At 43.1% G+C, this 22,878-nt stretch overlaps 1 protein-coding gene across 5 annotated transcripts in view; it reads right to left on the bottom strand.

Moving 5' to 3' along the window:
• LOC106570463 (neurabin-1) overlaps nt 1-22,878 on the bottom strand; it is a 149,525-nt gene that overhangs the window by 69,868 nt on the left and 56,779 nt on the right. For 4 of the 5 annotated variants that reach the window (XM_014142825.3, XM_014142829.3, XM_014142830.3 and 1 more), the window contains exons 4-6: nt 22,535-22,655; nt 15,554-15,673; nt 7,870-8,005 (exon numbers count right to left, since the gene is read on the bottom strand). In XM_014142825.3, the coding sequence (XP_013998300.2) occupies nt 7,870-8,005; nt 15,554-15,673; nt 22,535-22,655 (377 nt within the window). The remainder of the gene's footprint in view (nt 1-7,869; nt 8,006-15,553; nt 15,674-22,534; nt 22,656-22,878) is intronic. The other variant, XM_014142828.3, reaches the window with a different exon arrangement.

The raw sequence follows: 22,878 nt of genomic DNA, 5'->3' as shown, positions 1-22,878 counted from the left end.
ATACCTGTGTTCTCTGTTTGTCTGTTGCCAGTTCGTTTTGTTTTGTCAAGCGGTTTTCCCTCTGTTCCTGTCACACGATTGTTCCTGTTTTCTAGTTTCCCGGTTTTTACCTTTTCTGCCTTCCCTGACCCTGCCTGCCGTCCTGTACCTTTGCCCCACCTATCTGGATTACTGACCCCAGTCAGCCTTGACCTGTCTTTTGTCTGCTCCTGTTGGATTAATAAACTGTTGTTAATTCGACGTTGTCTGCACCTGGGTCTCACCTGAAATGTGATACTACAGCCCAACACCGCCAAATGCCATTCTAAATCCCTCTCTGATTTTCTATCTATCTAATCATGATGTGCTGGGTGGCGGGGATACATACATATATCAGACATATACAGTATATTACCATACGCTGGGCGGCAGCATAGCCTAGTGGTTAGAGCGTTGGACTAGTAACCGCAAGGTTGCAAGATTGAATCCCCGAGCTGACAAGGTACAAATCTGTCATTCTGCCCCTGAACAAGGCAGTTAACCCACTGTTCCTAGGCCGTCATTGAAAATAAGAATTTGTTCTTAACTGACTTTCCTTGTTAAATAAAGGTAAAAAATAAATACATATCAGAATATTACCATAGATATATCAGACATATACAGTCTATTACTATACAGTATATTATCAGACATATACAGTATATTACCATACATTTTACATTTTTACATTTTAGTCATTTAGCAGACGCTCTTATCCAGAGCGACTTACAGTAGTGAGTGCATACATTTCATAAATTTTTTCCGTACTGGTCCCCCGTGGGAATCGAACCAACAACCCTGGCGTTGCAAACAACCTGCTCTACCAACTGAGCCACACGGGACCGAGGTGCTGACACCACTAAAGGACGCATCAGGGAGTTTTTGGTTTTTGTTTTGGTTGGTGACCATAGATATATCAGACATACACAGTATATTACCATACATATATCAGACATATACAGTATATTACCATACATATATCAGACATATACAGTATATTACCAGACATATATAGTATATTACATACATATATCAGACATATACAGTATATTACCATACATATATCAGACATATAAAGTATATTACCATACATATATAGTATATTACATACATATATCAGACATATACAGTATATTACCATACATATATCAGACATATACCGTATATTACCATACATATATCAGACATATACAGTATATTACCATACATATTTCCTACATATATCACCAGACCAGAGCCTATAGGATGTGCATTACTCCACTTAGATACATGGTGATTAACCCGGTGTCTCCCACCTCCGCCTCTAAATGGGGCTTTAATATAGACCCTCAGCCTCGCTGCCATGGCAATACGCTACCATTATGGAAATGGTGGCTTTATTGTCCTCCAGCCTCCTGACCCACTAATGATGAGTGTATGGTAATGGGCTTTAGTGTGTGCTAGAACAAACACAGGCAGGAAAACATGTTGGCAGTCCCTCAAACACAGGAAAACATGTTGGCAGTCCCTCAAACACAGGAAAACATGTTGGCAGTCCCTCAAACACAGGAAAACATGTTGGCAGTCCCTCAAACACAGGAAAACATGTTGGCAGTCCCTCAAACACAGGAAAACATGTTGGCAGTCCCTCAAACACAGGAAAACATGTTGGCAGTCCCTCAAACACAGGAAAACATGTTGGCAGTCCCTCAAACACAGGAAAACATGTTGGCAGTCCCGCAAACACAGGAAAACAGCCCTAGAGGCTTTTTTGAAGTGAACAGCCACATTATTGTTGAACTATGTTTAGCAACGCCTGATTTGACATGACATAATGACTACCACAACTCATGACCAAGACTGACCTGTTGTAGAAGATTGGAGTGCAGTGTGACCACACAGGTCTGTCGTTAGTATGGTGAAACAGATCTGGGACCGTATGTATAAAGCTTCTCAGAGTAGGAGTGCTGATCTCAGTGGCGTGTACTCATGGATGCCAAGGGAAGCGAGGCCTCCCCCAAATATGTACCAATAACAAAATAAAAAAAACATACAAAAACGTATCTTTCATTTCTCTGTGTTTCATAATTTTCCTTCAATTCACAAGAGGCTGAATGTATCTGACCGGAGAAAGCATCTGAGTGAGCGAAACAGCGCCCCTGTGTCTCATTTATCTGATGCTGTCTGGCCAAAAAGAGGATGATATTGTTGCCGCACGTATAATTGAATGCAAGGGAAGCCAGCGAGCATTTGTACTTCCTTGATAAAAAAAATAAAAGGATAATAGCCAATCAGCATTGAGCTAAACTGAGTAAGCTCAACTGTGAATGGTCCTGACGCACCAAAAGAAAGTGTCAAGGGAAGCCAGTTTGGATATGGCTTCACACCAATCACATCACATCAAGCCAAATGTCATTTGACTGAAACAACTTGAATTGTTGCATCGTGTTGTGTTGTTGTCCTCTGGTGGCTAGCTAGCTAAAATTATACCTTTCCTAAATTAGGTATGGACGGAGATATGGATTTGGACTGATTTTACTTAATTTTCCGTACAATGATTATAACGGCGATTCTGATCCAACCATGAATTCATACATTATGCCTCTGGCCTGAGAGGATGGAAGCTATATGCAGTAGGCTAATGTTAACTAGCTGGCTAATCATTGCCCATGAAAGGACGTTATGCTAGCGAGCAACAAAAACTAGGACAACAAAAACTAGTCATAGACCGTTTCAGCAACATGAGAGGAGGATGACATTGGTATTTCTCTACAAGTAGGGTGAGTCAACATGTTTTTTCTACTTACGCACGCATAGGCGCACGCATAGGCGCACGCACACACACACACACACACACATACAGAAATCAGAACTATGGCCAGCCACATGATATTTAGCTTATGTTGATTGGACTAAATCGTTTTTGGAATCTTTTAGTTGTCACTGTATTAGACTTATTAAGCATAGGTGATTAGATGATGTTGAAATGTTGAAGTGGAAATGGTGTTGGAATAGTGGAGGCAGCTCCTGTTTTCTTTGCAACTTGCAGTAACTCTCTGGGGTTCTAAATCAATAGTTGTTTAGTAGTCTGAAAATGTTGGAAATGTTAACTTGCTTGACCATGCTGTTGGTCATGTAACTGCTTGTTACATGCAAAACACTTTGTGGACTTCACCGAACAGATGTTGCTCTCCGGTTTTGTGATTACAGTTTTTTTACAATCCCTTTGGCACTAATTTCAGAACCTTGTGATCATTTTTCAATACTCTAGACACAAAACTCAAAATGGTCATCACTTCTAACACAGGCTGTCCATGTTCAAATCATTGCATTGTGCATTCATATCTTTAAAGAAACCTTGCACTTGCAGAATCATTGGTTCAAATAACTAATTTATCATGAAATACCATAGGAACATTAATTTAGATCACCCACACACAAGATACCTGTCACAGGCGTCAAAATGAGTAGACCAAGGTGCAGCGTGGAATATGTTCATCTTGTAGTTTAATGCCAAAAATGAACATTTTACAAATATAACAAAAATGACAGCCGACAGTTCCGTCAGGTACTTACAACAAAACAGAAAGCAACTACCCACAAACCCCAAAGGAAAACAGGCTGCCTAAGTATGGTTCCTAATCAGAGACAACGATAGACAGCTGCCTCTGCTTAGGAACCATACTCTGCCCAACACAAAGAAATACAAAACATAGAATGCCCACCCCACACCCTGGCCTAACCACATAGAGAAACAAACCCTCTCTCCAGGTCAGGGCGTGACAGTACCCCCCCAAAGGTGCGGACTCCCGGCCGCAAACCTGAACCTATAGGGGAGGGTCCGGGTGGGCATCTATACTTGGCGGCGGCTCTGGTTCTGGGCATAGCCCCCACACCGCCCGCTGATCCCCCCGCTTCTGTGTCGCCGGAGGAACCTGACCGTGGATCAGCGCCAGAGGCTCTGAACTGCCGACCGCCGCCGAAGACTCTGGGCTGCAGGCCGCCGCCGAAGACTCGGGACTGCAGACCGTCGCCGAAGACTCGGGGCTGCAGACCGTCGCCGAAGACTCGGGGCTGCAGACCGTCGCCGAAGACTCGGGGCTGCAGATTGTCGCTGAAGACTCCGGGCTGGAGAGCGTCGCTGAAGACTCCGGACTGGGGGACGTCGCTGGAGGCTGAGGGGCGTCGCTGGACGCTCCGGGCTGAGGAGCGTCGCTGGAGGCTCCGGACTGGGGAGCGTCGCTGGAGGCTCCGGACTGGAGAGCGTCGCTGGAGGCTCCGGACTGGAGAGCGTCGCTGAAGGCTCCGGACTGGAGAGCGTCGCTGGAGGCTCTGCACTGGAGAGCGTCTCTGTAGGTTCCGGACTGGGGACCTTCGCTGCAGGCTCCGTGCCATGGATCATCACTACTGGTTCCGCGCCATGGATCATCACTGGAGGCTTTGTGCCATGGATCATCACTGGAGGCTCCGGGCCATGGATTATCACTGGAGGCGTCATGCCATGGATCATCCCTACAGGCTCCGGGCCATGGATCATCACTGGAGGCTTCGTGCCATGGATTAACACTACAGGCTCCGGGCCATGGATCATCACTGGAGGCTTCGTGCCATGGATTATCACTGGAGGCTTCGGACCATTGATCATCACTGGAGGCTTCCTATGGGGAGCTGGAACCGGTCTCACCAGACTGGGGAGACGCATAGGAGACTGGGTGCGCAGAGCAGGCACAGGGCACACTGGGCCGTGGAGGCGCACCGGAGGTCTGGCGCTTAGGGCTGGCACAACCCGTCCTGGCTCGATGTTGACTTTAGCCCAGCAAGGGCGGAGCGCTGGTACAGGACGAACTGGGCTGTGCTGGTGAATGAGGGCAGGCGCAGGATAACCTTGGCCGAAGAGACGCACTGGAGACCAGATACGTTGAGCCGGTGCACTTCTCCCTGGCTGCCGGCCAACTCTAGCACGGCAACGGTTAGGAGCTTGCACCGAGCGCACCGGGCTGTGAGTACGCACTGGCGACACAGTGCGTATCACCGCATAACACGGTGCTTGCTCGGTCACTTGCTCCCCACGGTAAGCACGGGGAGTTGGCTCAGGTCTTAAACCCGCCTTTGCCAATCTACTCGTGTGCCCCCCCCCCCCACAATTGTTTTTTGCCGCTGCCTCTCAGGCTTCCGTTGTTGCTTTCTTGCCTGTTCCTCCCAGTATCGCCGTTCCGCTTTCGCTGCCTCGATCTCCCATTGCGGACGGCGATACTCCCCAGGCCTTGTCCAGGGTCCTGCCCAGTCCAGGATCTCCTCCCAGGTCCAGTCATCCTGCCCACGCTGCTTGGTCTTCTTGTGGTGGGTAGTTCTGTCACAGGCGTCAAAATGAGTAGACCAAGGTGCAGCGTGGAATATGTTCATCTTGTAGTTTAATGCCAAAAATGAACATTTTACAAATATAACAAAAATGACAGCCGACAGTTCCGTCAGGTACTTACAACAAAACAGAAAGCAACTACCCACAAACCCCAAAGGAAAACAGGCTGCCTAAGTATGGTTCCTAATCAGAGACAACGATAGACAGCTGCCTCTGCTTAGGAACCATACTCTGCCCAACACAAAGAAATACAAAACATAGAATGCCCACCCCACACCCTGGCCTAACCACATAGAGAAACAAACCCTCTCTCCAGGTCAGGGCGTGACAATACCGATAGTTTCACTGTGTAGTTGTTCGTTCAATCATTAAATATTGTAGTACAAAATATGTGATATATGTTTCATTATGGTACTACACATAAATGCATCACTGTAAAAGGACTAGTAAGAGAATACTACAGACACAGTGGAATCATTGAACAAAATTTGAAATGTATTGATGAAATACAATAAAATCACTCATAGGTTTCTTTGAATCAAAGCAAAAATAATTAGCTACAAAAAAAGAAACTGCAGTGTTCCTCACCTGGCTTACTGTAAAAAGCAAAACAAAGGATTGATTACTGTACTTCTATATTTCCATCAACCCTGTCTTGTGGATTTGGCCATAGGTTCTCATCCACATCACAATGGATGTTTTCGTTGGCCAAACATCTTGGGAAGAATCTTCGGGCATGGCGAATCCAGGCCTGACACTGGTCTGCCGTGATGTCATTGCATGCATAATCCATGGCCTGGAGAAGGGTGGCTTGTTTGTGAGGGCGCCTATCATATACCTTCCACCTCCATGTGGAGAAAAATTCCTCAATGGGGTTTTAGGAAAGGAGAGTATGGGGGTAAGTACAGGGTGGTAAATTGTGGATGGGCCTGAAACCATGCTTGCACCATTTGAGCATGGTGGAACCTGACATTATCCCACACAATGACATAGGTCATGCCATCAGCTCTACAGACCTGACTTAGCCCATCAAGGAAGGTTACATTCGGACAGCGAATCATGTGGTTGCCTGCAACTCAATATATAGAGTATATAGAGCTGAGAGCTTTAGTTGCTGTTCGACCAAACATTAGAACGGGCAAGATGAGTAATCTAAGCAACTTTGACCGTGGTATGATTGTTGATGCCACACATGGTGATTCCAGCATATCAGAAACAGCTGCCTTCCTGGGATTTTTATGCACTACAGTCTCTAGAGTTTACAGAGAATGGTGCGATAAACAAAACACATTCAGTGAGCAGCAGTTCTGTGGGCAAAAACACCTTGTTATTGAGACAGGTCAGAGGAGAATGTCCAGACTCATTCAAGCTAACAGAAAGGCCACAAATACTCAAATAACCGCCGTTTAAAACAGTGGTGTGCAGAAGGGCATCTCTTTACGTACAACACCGTGAATAACTCAGGCTGTTGTGGAGGCAAAAGGAGGTCTTACCCAGTACTAGATAGGTGTACCTAATAAAGTGAGTGTACAGTAATGTCAAATCTGAAAACATGGTCTGGAAAAGTGGTACATGAGACCATAGAAACAGTGTCTGATAAAGAATGATGATAAAATATTACATCCATAGATAATGTAGTCCAATTGGTTCATGTTCCACGGTAATTGGTGTCAACGGATCTCGTTATCCTGAAACTTTCATTGTTTGTCAGTTTCCAGAAAAACTATGCATTAAGAGTAATGCAACAGTTACTTATCATTTTGATCAGTTGTATCAATTGATAGTTAGATCATTGTAATGAAATGAATAGACAGTCATCTCAGATGTAATATGTGAATTGTATTTTGAAATGGTAATACTTTGATGTTAAGTTGTGTCATTTTGAACAGGTGATTTTAGTTCAATGAACAAATGATCTTAGCTTTATGTGTATTGTATCCAAGCAATTGGAAAAAGTGTTAGAGTTTTGAAAAAGTTGCATTTTGATCATTGGTTGTGAGTTTTGTGTCTAGAGTTTTGAAAAATGACATCAAGGATCCGAAATGATTGAAATGAGCCAAAGTGATTGTAAAAAACTGTAAACAAAGGTGTGGCTGAATTTATTCTGCCACTGTGTCTTCTTATTGTCTCGACCTTTGGCCTAAATATTATGGTCACAAGGCATAAGAACTAACAGGTTATAGAGAAAACAACGCAATTATCACAACACATAGGTTGCAATATGTTTTTTTTCTGGCTTGGCTTCCCCAGTGATTTTACCCATGCACCGCTACTGGCTGATCCAGGATCAGGTCCCCCCTGTCCATATACTGTATACTCATTATAATCGAAAAGGCACTCTGAGATGCTTTGTGAATACCTGATAAGTAGAGGAGTGAACTAGTGGGTCAGTAAGTTAGACATTGTTGTAGGTTCCTAGCGCCTATGAATGAGTTAATAAAACTGTATAGGATTTGATTGGCCACACTAACAGACGTATCAGTAGGAGGGTGAGACAGCAGTAGGCTACCCACCTCATCGTCATCAGCGTCATACTGGGCATACTGCTGCTCCAGCAACTCTCTCTGTCTCCTCTCCTGCTCCAGAGTCTGTTGGATCAGAGCAGCCACCTCGCTCACCTGGCCCGGACGCTCTCGGCCAATCACAAACCTGTAAACAGACAGCAACACAGCCAATCAGTTGCATTTCACTCAAGGGGTGACTTAATAATACGCTTTGAACCACTGTGCATGTTGGTTCAAGGATGAATTAGGGCTTCACTTCAATATACTTTTTCCAGTGACTTTTTCTGAGACATTTTCAGCTGAACTAAAACATGACAAAACTTCCTCCTTTTAATTTGTGGACTAGAAAAGGTGCCGTTTTTCACTATGTATGTTTATTTGTTTGTGTGATTGAGGCTGTAACAGGCAGTCTGTGCGATTGGCAGGGACTCAATAGCAGGATCTGATTATAGGGGAGTGGAGGGGGGAGAGGGAGGGGGATGGGGCTTACAGCGCTAACACAATAATGTGACAATGGCGTGCAGCCGTCCAGGTTGGAATGTGCACATCGGGCACTGGCACAGGCACATTGCCACAGACTCTGGGCTACAGCTGTACCAGCCGTTCTCTCACACCCTACCCTTAAGAGCCAAGGAGTTCCATGTTGATAGACGGATAGAGAGAGAGGGAGACAGAGAGGGAGACAGAGAGGAAGAGACAGAGGGAGAGAGAGAAAGAAAAGGAGAGACGGAGAGGGAGAGAGAGAAAGAAAGGGAGAGACAAGAGGGAGCGAGAGAAAGAAAGGGGGAGAGAGAAAGAGAGGGAGAGAGATAGATGGAGAGAACGAACAACCAGAACAATACCATTTCTACCTGTGTCTTTCTCACTATTTCATTATTGTCTATTTCATTTATTTTATTTATTTAACCTTTATTTAACTAGGCAAGTCAGTTAAGAACAAATTCTTATTTACAATAACGGACTTCATTCATGTCTTATTAAGCATCTCCAATCCGAAATTAAATCTAGAATAGGCTTCCTAGTTCGCAACAAAGCCTCCTTCACTCATGTTGCCAAACATGCCCTCGTTAAACTGACTATCCTACCGATCCTTGACTTCGGCGATGTCATTTACAAAATAGCCTCCAACACTCCACTCAGCAAATTGGATGCAGTCTATCACAGTGCCATCCGTTTTGTCACCAAAGCCCCATATACTATCCACCACTGCGACCTGTATGCTCTCGTTGGCTGGTAATCGCTACATATTCGTCGCCAAACCCACTGGCTCCAGGTCATCTATAAGTCTATGGTAGGTAAAGCTCTGCCTTATCTCAGCTCACTGGTCATCATAGCAACACCCACCCGTAGCACGCGCTCCAGCAGGTATATCTCACTGGTCATCCCCAAAGCCAACACCTCTTTGGCCGCCTTTCCTTCCAGTTCTATGCTACCAATGACTGGAACGAATTGTAAAAATCACTGAAGTTGGAGACTTATATCTCCCTAACTAACTTTAAGCATCGGCTGTCAGAGCAGCTTACCGATCGCTGCAGCTGTACACAGCCCATCTGTAAATAGCCCATCAAACCAACCAACTACCTACCTCATCCTATATTTGTTTTTGCTTTTTTTCTGCTCTTTTGCACACCGGTATTTCTACTTGCACATCCTCATCTGCACATCAATCACTCCAGTGTTAATTGCTAAATTGTAATTACTTCGCCACTATGGCCTATTTATTGCCTTACCTCCTTACTTCATTTGCACACACTGTATACAGATTTTTCTATTGTGTTACTGACTGTACATTTGTTTATCCCATGTGTAACTCTGTGTTGTTGTTTTTGTCGCACTGCTTTACTTTATCTTGGCCAAGTCGCAGTTGTAAATGAGAACTTGTTCTCAACTGGCCTACCTGGTTAAATAATGGTGAAATATATTTTTTAATTGTTGTGTCCTGTTAATTGTTACTCATTGAGTAGTATTATTTTTCCTATTAATATCTATCTGCGTCATCATGTGTCTACAATATATGTTTCTTTTGGCAATGTATGTGGTAACACTTACCATGCCAATAAAGCCGTTTGAATTTGACAAAGGGTGAAACAGAGAGAGAGAAACAGAGAGAGAGAGAGAGTGAATGAGAGAGAGAGAACAGGAGAGAGACAGAAATGGAGAGAGAGAGGCAGAGAGAGAGAGAGATTATATTATATATAATATATATATATATATATAGATAGAGAGAGAGAGAGAGAGAGAGAGAGAGAAAGAGGGTCAGGCTTTCTTCCCCCATGTTCCCTCTCTACCACCCAGCATACACGGCATACAATGATGGGGTAGGCCGTCATGGTAAATAAGAATTTGTTCTTAACTGACTTGCCTAGTTAAATAAAGGTTCAATAAAAAAAATACAAAATAAAATACCCAGTATACAGGAGGTAAAAACACAAATTTTTCTGGTTTCTCTCTCGTTTACTCCAAGATGGATCCCTCTATCTCAGTGGGAGAGCATATTTGACTGTGTCTCCAATCATCCGGAGTGTGCATGCTGATTACAGAGCTAGACTGGCTACATTCCAGAGTTAACTTTGATCTACATCTGAATCAGAATCACGGCGCGCGCTCCTCCATCTCTCCATCTAGCAGCTGACCTGGAAACAGTTTCCTCTTTCCCGGTAAAGCAACATGCAGGGGGGGGGGGAGGTCTACCCTGCTTCTGGGAACAACAGCCATAATACCGACATGTCTTGTCCATTAGTATGTTGACAGACGGGCTGAGTCCCAAGTGGCATCCTATTCCCTTCCCTATATAGCAAACTCGGTCCTTCGGTGCACGTTTAGTTTTTGCCCTAACACTACACAGCTGATTCAAATGATCAAAGCTTGATGATTAGTTTAAAATTTTAATCAGCTGTGTAGAGTTAGGGCAAAAAATGTAAACGTGCACCCCTTGGGGTCCCGAGGACCGAGTTTGGGAAACCCTGCTATATAGTGTACTTCTTTGACAAGGGCCCTGATCAAAGGTAGTGCACTATATAGGGAATAAGGTGCCATTTGGGACACACAGGGCACTGGGGTTAGGGATGTCAGGGATGTCCGCATTATATTGCCTCACAACAGATATGCCCTCACTCAGTCAACCACGTGGGATGTTTTTTAATTGTGCTGTCTTTTAATATCTGGTTTATACAGTTGAAGTCAGAAGCTTACATACACTTAGGTTGGAGTCATTAAAATTTGTTTTTCAACCACTCCACAAATTTCTTGTTAACCTCTCTTGGGTAGGGGGCAGTATTTTGACGTCCGGATGAAAGGCGTGCCCGTAGTAAACTGCCTGCTACTCAGGCCCAGAAGGTAAGATATGCATATTATTAGTAGATTTGGATAGAAAACACTCTGACGTTTCTAAAACTGTTTGAATGATGTCTGTGAGTATAACAGAACTCATATGGCAGGCAAAGACCTGAGAAGAAATCCAACCAGGAAGTGTGGAAATCTGAGGTTTGTAGTTTTTCAAGTGATTCCCTATCCAATATACAGTGTCTGTGGGGTCATTTTGCACTTCCTAAGGCTTCCACTAGATGTCAACAGTCTTTAGAATGTTGTTTCATGCTTCTATAGTGAATGGGGAAAGAATAAGAGCATATGGAGTCATATGACTGTGAAAATGACATGAGCTCAATCGCGCGCGCTCCCGTGAGGGTTAGGTGTGTTCCTTTTAATTTCTGAGGACAAAGGAATCGTCCGGTTGGAATATTATGGAAGATGTATGATAAAAACATCCTAAAGATTGATTCTATACATCGTTTGACATGTTTCTACGAACTGTAATATAACTTTTTTGACTTTTCGTCTGAATTTACTGCACGAGCACAGTGCATTTGGATTACTCGACTGAACGCGCAAACAAAATGGAGGTATTTGGACATAAAGATGAACTTTATCAAACAAAACAAACATTTATTGTGGAACTGAGATTCCTGGGAGTGCATTCCGATGAAGATCATCAAAGGTAAGCGAATATTTATAATGTTATTTGTGACTTCTGTTGACTCCAAAATGGCGGGTATCTGTATGGCTTGTTTTGATGTCTGAGCGCTGTACTCAGATTATTGCAAAGTTTGCTTTCGCCGTAAAGATTTTTTGAAATCTGACACAATCTGTTGCATTAAGGAGAAGTGTATCTATAATTCTTTGAATAACATTTGTATATTTTATCAACGTTTATGATGATTATTTCTGTAAATTGATGTGCTCATTCCCCGGAGGTTTTGAGAGGCAAAACACTTCTGAACATTACACGCCAATGTAAAATGGTTTTTTTGGATATAAATATGAACTTTATCGAGCAAAACATACATGTATTGTGTAACATGAAGTTCTATGAGTGCCATCTGATGAAGATCATCAAAGGTTTGTGATTCATTTTAGCTGTATTTCTGGTTTTTGTGACGCCTCTCCTTGCTTGGAAAATCGCTGTGTGGTTTTTCTTGTCTAGGCGCTGTCCTAACATAATCTAATGTTATGCTTTCGCCGTAAAGCCTTTTTGAAATCGGGCACTGTGGTTGGATTAACGAGAAGTGTATCTTTAAAATGGGTTATAATAGTTGTATGTTTGAGAAATTTGAATTATGAGATTTTTGTTGTTTTGAATTTGGCGCCCTGCTATTTCACTGGCTGTTGGCGAGTGTGTCCCACATACCCCAGAGAGGTTAACAAACTATAGTTTTGGCAAGTTGGTTAGGACATCTACTTTGTGCATGACACAAGTAATTTTTTCAACAATTGTTTACAGACAGATTATTTCACTTAAAATTCACTGTATCACAATTCCAGCGGGTCAGAAGTTTACATACACTAAGTTGACTGTGCCTTTAAACAGCTTGGAAAATTCCAGAAAATGATGTCATGGCTTTAGAAGCTTCTGATGGGCTATTTGACATCATTTGAGTCAATTGGAGGTGTACCTGCGGATGTATTTCAAGGCCTACCTTCAAACTCACTGCCTCTTTGCTTGACATCATGGGAAAATCTAAAGAAATCAGCCAAGACCTCAGAAAATAAATTGTAGACCTCCACAAGTCTTGTTAATCCTTGGGAGCAATTTCCAAATGCCTGAAGGTACCGCGTTCATCTGTACAAACAATAGTACACAAGTAATAAACACCATGGGATCACGCAGCCGTCATACCGCTTAGGAAGGAGACGCGTTCTCTCTCCTAGAGATGAACGTACCTTGGTGCGAAAAGTGTAAATCAATCCCAGAACAACAGCAAAGGACCTTGTGAAGATGCTGGAGGAAACAGGTAAGAAAAATTCTATATCCACAGTAAAACGAGTCCTATATCGACATAACCTGAAAGGCTGCTTAGCAAGGAAGAAGCCACTGCACCAAAAAAATGTCAGACTACGGTTTGCAACTGCACATGGGGACAAAGATTGTACTTCTTGGAGAAATGTCCTCTGGTCTGATGAAACAAAAATAGAACTGTTTGGCCATAATGACCATTGTTATGTTTGGAGGAAAAAGGGGGAGGCTTGCAAGCCGAAGAACACCGTCCCAACTGTGAAGCACGGGGATGGCAGCATCATGTTGTGGGGGTGCTTTGCTGCAGGAGGGACTGGTGCACTTTATAAAATAAATGGCATCATGAGGAAGGAAAATTATGTGGATATATTGAAGCAACATCTTAAGACATCAATCAGGAAGTTAAAGCTTGGTCACAAATGGGTCTTCCAAATAGACAATGATCCCAAGCATACTTCCAAATTTGTGGCAAAATGGCTTAAGGACAACAAAGTCATGGTATTGGAGTGACCATCACAACTCCCTGACCTCAATCCTATAGAAAAGTTGTGGGCAGAACTGAAAAAGGGTGTGCGAGCAAGGAGGCCTACAATCCTGACTCAGTTACACCAGCTCTGTCAGGAGGAATGGGACAAAATTCACCCAACTTTTTGTGGGAAGCTTGGGGAAGGTTACCCGAAACGTTACCCGAAACGTTTGACCCAAGTTAAACAAATTAAATGTCACGACTTCCTCTGAAGTCGGTCTCTCTCCTTGTTCGGGCGGCGTTCGGCGGTCGACGTCACCGGCCTTCTAGCCATCGCCAATCCACTTTTCATTTTCCATTTGTTTTGTCTTTGTTTTACACACCTGGTTTCAATTCCCCAATTACATGTTCATTATTTAACCCTCTGTTTTCCCCATGGTTTTTGTGCGTGTTTGTTTTATGTATTTCGGTCCTTTTGTGTGGGCTTGGCATTACTACATGTACTTGGTAATTTTGAGTAAAGTTACTTTTATTACTCATCTCTGCTGTCCTGCGCCTGACTCCTCTGCACCAGCTATGCCAAGACCATTACATTAAAGGCAATGCTACCAAATACTAATTGAGTGTATCTAAACTTCTGACCACTGGGAATGTGATGAAAGAAATAAAAGCTGAAATAAATCATTCTCTCTACTATTATTCTGACATTTCACATTCTTAAAATAAAGTAATGATCCTAACTGACCTAAGACAGGGAATCTTTACTAGGATTAAATGTCAGGAATTGTGAAAAACTGAGTTTAAATGTATTTGGCTAAGGTGTATGTAAACTTCCGACTTCAACTGTAAATGTGGTGGCAAAGATACGCTTTATTTTTTTTAGCCTTATGCTGGGTGACCAGTGAACTTGTGTGGTTTAAGAGACCTGGATGACATCGTAAGTCAGGGTTAAATTTAGTTGAAATGGCGAATCTGGGGCACAGGGCGATCAAACCCAGGGAGGATAGAGAGAGAGAGAGGGAAGGATTTACTGGACAGGAGGAAGAAGAAAGTGAATGAAAAAGGAGATAGAGAGGAGAGGATAGGAGAGAAGAGGAAAGAACAGAACAGAAGAGAAATGGCAGTGTTTAATATCACTTTCTCTTATAGGCAGCCACATCTCTTTGCTGCTGCTGTCCATACTTCAATCAATATTTGCTCATCAAACAGCCATGTGTTCATGGGAACAATATGCTGCAATAGAGTTTGACATGTCCTTCCTCTCCAGCCCTCATCCCCTGAGTACCAATCACACCAGTAAGTAGATATGGCTTCTCCTCTGACCATGTCTGTGTCTCTTCCATGCTGTGCTCCTATATTGACTGTTCTGCTCTGTAGATTGGAGGCCTGCTACTCTCTTACAATGATACATTTCCACGCTATTGATATTATGCTAATGAATGCATGAATGGGGGTCTGCCAAAACAGTTTTCACATGTAAGCTATGTTGTGTGTTCGTGTAGCAGTTTTGGTGGTCTGCAGTTTGAAAACATTAACAGTAAATTGGGTTAAGTTTAAAGACACTTTAGCAAGCCTTTATTCATATTAAAAATCTGATTTATTGATTTCTCCATGTGGTCTGTATTAAAGGGCACTACATTTAATAGAAGAGGTTTTTAAAATTCAATATCGGTACACAATCTCTACTTAAAATATCAAATCCACGCAAAAGGACAACCAATGCATTATTTCTCATGTGCAGAAAGGTTGACTATCTGGCAGACTACTATATAAAGTGTAGCAGTATACATTGAGTTATCCCCCCTTACAATGCCGTTTTAACTAAACAGACCATGGCTGATGCCCATGACGGCTGTGGTTTATTCCACTTTATGGTACTGTGGACTCTGTATAAATAAATGAAAATAAAATGTTACGGATGTGGCAGTTGATCTTACCTAACCACTCCCTGGGTGTTCCTCAGGACGGAGGCAGCGAAGCTCTGGGTCACCCCCACCAGACTGGTGCCGTCCACCTCCACGATCTGGTCGTTCACCTTGATCCTACGACACAACACACTGAGGTCACAGAAAGGTCACACACAGGTTAGAGATACACGTTACTGAGCTGTGGCTTGGCTGGTCTAGTGGTAAAGCCATAGCCTCTGGTACACATGTCTACGGCATAGGTTTGAATCAGGCCAACTACTTGTCATTCTCTCTCTATCTGTTATGTTCAATGACATTTTTTTTAAATATGAAAACAAACAAAAAGTAATTGTATACAGTTGAAGTGGGAAGTTTACATACACTTTGGTTGGAGTCATTAAAACTCATTTTTCAACCACTCCACAAATGTCTTGTTAAAACTTCTTAAGGCTAGGGGGCAGTATTTTGACATCCGGATGAAAAGCGTGCCCAAAGTAAACTGCGTGTTACTCAGGCCCAGAATCTAGGATATGAAAACACTCTAAAGTTTCTAAAACTGTTAAAATAATGTCTGTGAGTATAACAGAACTGATTTGGCAGGTGAAACCCCGAGGACAAACCATCCAGGGGGAAATAAATTGAGGTCATAGGATTTCCGAATGGCTTTCTATGCGAAACCCTATTTATGAGGAACCTGGTTGCAGTTCCTATGGCATCCACTAGATGTCAACAGTCTTTAGAAATTGGTCGATGTTTTCCTTTTGAGAAATGAAGAAGTAGGGCTATTCATTCCATGTGTCACTCTGAAGATCCCTACTATTTTGGTGCGCGTGAACAGGAATGCGCTCTGTGTTATTTTTCTTCGGTATTGGAAACAGATTATCCCGTCTTAAATTTGATCGATTATTTACATTTTAGGATACCTGAGGTTGGATTAGGAATGTTGTTTGAAATGTTTGGACCAAGTTTACAGGTAACTTATTAGATACTTTGCAGTCATGTTGGGCGAGTAGAAACCGGTGTATTTCTGAATCAAACGCTCCAAATAAATGGACATTTTGGGGATATAAAGAAGGAACAAAACGACTATTCATTGTGTCACTGAGACATTGTGTCACTGAGACATTTGGAATTGCAAAAAGAAGATCTTCAAAGGTAAGGCATTTATTATATCGTTATTTCTGACTTTTGTGTCGCACCTGCGTGGCTGAAAAGTAATTTTCATGTGTTTGTATGCTGAGCGCTGTCCTCAGATAATCGCATGGTCTGCTTTCGCCGTAAAGCCTTTTTGAAATCTTACACAGCGGCTGGATTAACAAGAAGTTAAGCTTTATTTTGATGTATTACACTCATATTTTCGTGAATGTTGAATATTGATATTCCTGTAGTTTGAATTTGGCGCTCTGCAATTTCACTGGATGTTGTCAAATCGATCCCGCTAAAGGGATTGGCGCGTGAAGGGATCACTAACAGGTTAACAAACTATAGTTTTGGTAAGTCGGTTAGGACATCTACTTTGTGCATGACACAAGTCATTTTTCCAACAATTGTTTACAGATTATTACAGCTATTCCATGCGAGAAATTGCCAAGAAACTGAAGTTCTCGTACAATGCTATGTACTACTCCCTTCACAGAACAGCGCAAACTGGCTAACCAGAATAGAAAGAGGAGTGGGAGGTCCCGGTGCACAACTGAGCAAGAGGATAAGTACATTAGAGTGTCTAGTTTGAGAAACACAGGCCTCACAAGTCCTCAACTGGCAGCTTCATTAATAAATAGTACCTGCAAAACACTCGTTTCAACATCAACAGTGAAGAGGTGACTCCGGGATGCTGGCCTTCTAGGCAGAGTTCCTCTGTCCAGTGACTGTGTTCTTTTGCCCATCTTAATCTTTTCTTTTTATTGGCCAGTCGGAGACATGGCTTGTTCCTTGCAGCTCTGCCTAGAAGGCTAGCATCCTGGAGTCGTCTCTTCACTGTTGACGTTGAGACTGGTGTTTTGCGGGTACTATTTAATGAAGCTGCCAGTTGAGAACTTGTGAGCCGGCTGTTTCTTAAACTATACACTCTAATGTACTTGTCCTCTTGCTCAGTTGTGCACCGGGGCCTCCCACTCCTCTTTCTATTCTGGTTAGAGCCAGTTTGTGCTGTTCTGTGAAGGGAGTAGTACATAGCATTGTATGAGAACTTCAATTTCTTGGCAATTTCTTGCATGGAATAGCCTTCATTTCTCAGAACATGAATAGACTGACGAGTTTCAGAAGAAAGTGATTTTTTCTGGCCATTTTGATCCTGTAATCGAACCCACAAATGCTGATGCTCCAGATACTCAACTCGTCTAAAGAAGGCCAGTTTTATTGCTTCTTTAATCAGCATAACAGTTTTCAGCTGTGGAACATAATTGCAAAAGGGTTTTCTAATGATCAATTAGCCTTTTAAAATGATAAACTTGGATTAGCTAACACAACGTGCCATTGGAACACAAGAGTGATGGTTGCTGATAATGGGCCTCTGTACACCTATGTAGATATTCCATAAAAAACAGCCGCTTCCAGATATAATAGTCATTTGCAACATTAACAATGTCTACACTGTATTTCTGATCATTTTGATGTTATTTTAATGGACAAAAAAATAGTTTTTCTTTCAAAAACAAGGACATTTCGAAGTGACCCCAAACTTTTGAACGGTAGTGTATATACATATATAAAAGGATCCACTGTGCAGTAGTAGACTATGCACTGATGTGGTGCTTTGCAGAGTGATAAAAAAAGTCAATGTTGAGTAAGGGATGCTTAGAAAATATCTAATCGAAGTCAGATTTCATAATCTGCTTTTGAAAATGTATTATCACATGATGTGAGCTGAGTGTTCAGTGGTGCAAAATGGTGCAATAGCTAATTATCAAACTACTGAATACAGTACAGCTAGACATGTCTTGAGGCAACCATTCTCCATTACAAGAGTGGAGCAGCACTATTGCCGAACAGACAGAAAGCATTACATTCAAACTGTGGGGTTAGCTTGGACATGACCGGATGTGTAGCTATCGCTGCCTGCTAGCGCCCAGGGCTTGTGAGCCAACACCAATTTGGTCAACAGAGGAAACAAGGTTATCAGAATGTTTGCATCCCCAAATGGCACCCTATTCCCTACTTAGTGCACTACATTTGACCAGGGCCCATAGAGAACACAGTGCCATTTGGGACGCAGACACAGCCTGTGACAAGGCTGTTGTGGTGACAGTTCTTTAACAAAACAATAATGAATAGGCTGCCTATTTTAAAATTCCATTTTGATTTAACAATTTGAATATAATAATGAATTTAGATAACATTAGCGTGAAAGTCCAGGGCATGTTTTTCCTAAGTCCCATTTTTCTGTTCATAGATCTTCTATGGTCGCAATAACATTATAATACCCATGTAACAAAGCATCAATACAGTGGATGTCCAAGCTATTCTGAGAAGTTAAACGTACACTTAAAACGTGTCAAACCTAACACTGTCTGACCTAACAGCAGTTTACAGTCTGAATCACTGTGGCATCACATCCACAACTCAGCCTGTCATGGTGGACAAACACAGATATGATTACTGACATACTGTATGGTGTCAGACAGCCAGACGGAATGCAAACCACTTCAGACAGACAGACAGAATACAAACCACCTAACACAGACAGACAGACTAACCATCGGCATTGCAACACTGTCAACCACTTCATGTGACATTGAGTGGTTGCATATGACACTTTTTAGGGCTTTTCTATCATACAGGGCCTAGGACAACAGTAATCATGAAAGCCCGGACACGGTTGCGGTCAATTCCATTTCAATTCAGTCATAATCTCAGTTTCCTTTTCTGAATTGACTGAATTTAAATGGAATTGATCCTGACTCTGGACCCGGCGGAGAAGACATTGGCTCACCAGACAGACCTCTGTAGGCCGAAGCAGTGCCTTCCTGTCAGAGCGAGACCAGACTATTAAGCACACACGCGCACGCGCTCGCACGCACACACACACACACACACACACACACACACACACACACACACACACACACACACACACACACACACACACACACACACACACACACACACACCTACCAGACGAGCTAAATGACTTCTATGCTTGCTTCGAGGCAAGCAACATGGAGCCATGCATGAGAGCACCAGCTGTTCTGGACGACTGTGTGATCACACTCTCTGCAGCCGGCAGAGGAAGACCTTTAAACAGGTTAACATTCACAAGGCCGCAGGGCCAGACGGATTACTAGGATGTGTACTCAGAGCACAAACTGACCAGCTGGCAAGTGTCTTCACTGATATTTTGAACCTCTCCCGGACCCAGTCTGTAATACCTACATGTTTTAAGCAGACTACCATAGCCCCTGTGCCCAAGAAAGCCAAGATCACCTGTCAAAATCACTATCGCCTCATAGCACTCATATCTGTAGCCACGAAATGCTTTAAAAGCCTGGTCATGGCTCACATCAACACCATCATCCCAGACACCCTGGACCCACTCCAATTTGCATACCGCCCCAATAGATCCACAGGTGATGCAATCTCACATGGAACACCAATGTGAGAATGCTGTTCATTGACTACAGCTGAGCGTTCAACACCATAGTTCCCTCCAAGCGCATCACTGAGCTAAGGATCCTGAGACTGAACACCTCCCTCTGCAACTGGATCCTGGATTTCCTGACGTCCCGTCCCCAGGTGGTAAGGGTAGGCAACAAGACATCCATCACGCTGACCCTCAACATGGGGGCCCCTCAGGGGTGCGTGCTTAGTCCCCTTCTGTACTCCCTGTTCACCCATGACTGTGTGGCCAAGCACGACTCCAACACCATCATTAAGTTTGCTGATGACACAACGGTGGTAGGCCTGATCACCGATGATGATGAGACAGCCTATAGGGAGGTCAGAGACCTGGTAGTGTGATGCCAGGACAACAACATCTTCCTCAAAGTCAGAAAGACAAAGGAGCTGATTGTGGACTACAGGAAACGGAGGGCTGAGCACGACCCCATTCACATCAACAGGGCTGTAATGGAGCAGGTCGAAAGCTTCAAGTTCCTCGTGTCCACATCACTAAGGATCTATCATGGTCCACACACACCAACACAGTCATAAAGAGGGCACAGCAATGCCTCGTCCCCTTAGGAGGCTGAAAAGATTTGACATGGGCCCTCAGATCCTCAAAAAGTTATACAGCTGCACCATTAAGAGCATCTTGACTGGCTGTATCACCGCTTGGTATGACAACTGCTTGGCATCCAACTGCAAGGCACTACTGAGGGTAGTGCCATCCAGGACCACTATACCCGGCGGTGGCCAGCCACCCAAGTCATAGACTGTTCTCTCTGCTACCGGATGGAAAGCGGTACCAATGCCCCAAGTCTGTAACCAACAGGACCCTGAACAGCTTCTACCCCCAAGCCATAGTTGGGGGTAGAAGTAAAATAGTAAAATAGTTCACCATATAGCTACCTGGACTATCTGCATTGACCTTTTTTGCATAAACGTTTTTGACTCATCACATATGCTGCTGTTACTGTTTATTATCTATCCTGTTGCCTAGTCAATTTATTCCAAGTTATATGTACATATCTACCTAATTTCCTCGTACCCCAGCACATCGAATCAGTACTGGTACCCCGTGTATATAGCCAAGTTATCGTTAGTCATTGTGTATTCATTATTACTTTTATTATTACATGTTATTACTCTCTGCATTGTTAGGAAGGGTCCAGTAAGTAAGCATTTCACTGTTAGTCTACACCTGTTGTTTACGAAGTATGTGAAAAATACAATTTGATTTGGTTTATTGATTTGATTTGACAACACACACACACACACACACACACACACACACACACACAGGCCTATCTGTCTCACATTAAATCTCTCACCAAGAGCACTTTCCGATTATCCTTCAGATTTAAGCGAGTTGTGGGGTTGGACTGAGAGGCTCAGTGGAAGATGATACAGAGGTGTTTTCTCTCTCTCCCTGTGTCTGCATGCGTCCGTGTATGTGTGCATGTGTGACTATGAAACCTGATCTCTGTGTTGAGTGATTCCTCACGAAACCTAGACAAAAAAAGACCATGATTTGGGGGATTTTCACGAAATGTAATCCATAGAATAGTCCTTTGGAGGAAGGATTTTGGACATATTTGACATGTGTATCTAAAAGCAGAAATGAGAAATAATATTTGGCATATTTATGACATTTTGGCCTTACCCAGTCCTCCTTTAAGACTCCATAGTGTTTCATTGGTAGGTGCAACAAAGCAAACATTGGTGTCATATGAAGCTTTACCGCTTGCTCTGTAATATGAGTAGTATTTAGATAATTTTGTTAAATTGTTTTATATTAGTTTATGAATATTAAAAATATAAACATGAATATTGAAAATCTAAAAACATTTGGCTTTTTTTTTTAAATACATTGTTGAACATAATATAGTTTATGTGCATATGAAAGTTCCAGATTGGGATCTCTGCTACTTTTAGAGTTATGATCCAATTTGTAAGCCTTACCAACAGAGTGAATGTGAAAATGGATTCAAAATGGTCGCCATCTGCTGGTGACTTGCAGGATGTGCAATGTTACAAGTAAGTGGAGCACTGTGATTGGTTACATTGCCTACTATCCCAATTTCTCTTTATAAAATGGGCCATAACTTTAACACTAGCAGAGATCTCTGGAACTTTGATATGCCAGTAGACTATATTATGTTATATTATATTAGCGTGCACCCACGCACACACACACACACATTGTTTCCTGCAGCTGCAGAGTGTGGTAACATCCCAGAGCTGTTGCTTAAATTTCAGGCCGTGCCTCCCTCCTGACTGTAATCCCAGACCCCTGCTGCTAAATCTCTCTGGGCCATGAGGACTAGTGTGTGTGTGTGTGTGTGTGTGTGTGTGTGTGTGTGTGTGTGTACAGGGATTGAATTGGCACCTTCTCAGGAAGCAGAGAGCTCTTACCTGTCATCTCTCTCAGCTGCCCCGCCCTCGATGACAGTCTTGACGAAGATGCCAAGTTTCTCCAGACCGGCGTCAGCACCCACTCCCATTCCTATGATACTGATACCAAGGCCATCGTCATCTGGGCAGAGAGGAGACAGGGGTTATACAATGGCAAGTGTGTATGTGTTTGTGTCATAGAGAGAGAGGGGGGACGTGCCCTGTGTGTGTGTTTCAGTCAATACCATCCTTAATGTCAGCCCTCTGACTGTGGGTAGGAGGCGAGGGATGGATGCATAGATGGATAGATAGATAGATAGATAGATAGTCTATCTATCCATCTACCAGCATGTTACATGTGCAAA

The sequence above is a fragment of the Salmo salar genome, chromosome 14, assembly GCF_965601325.2.
Source record: "Salmo salar chromosome 14, fSalSal1, whole genome shotgun sequence".
Taxonomy (NCBI): Eukaryota; Metazoa; Chordata; class Actinopteri; order Salmoniformes; family Salmonidae; genus Salmo; species Salmo salar.
This window is presented reverse-complemented; position numbering and strand designations above follow the sequence as displayed.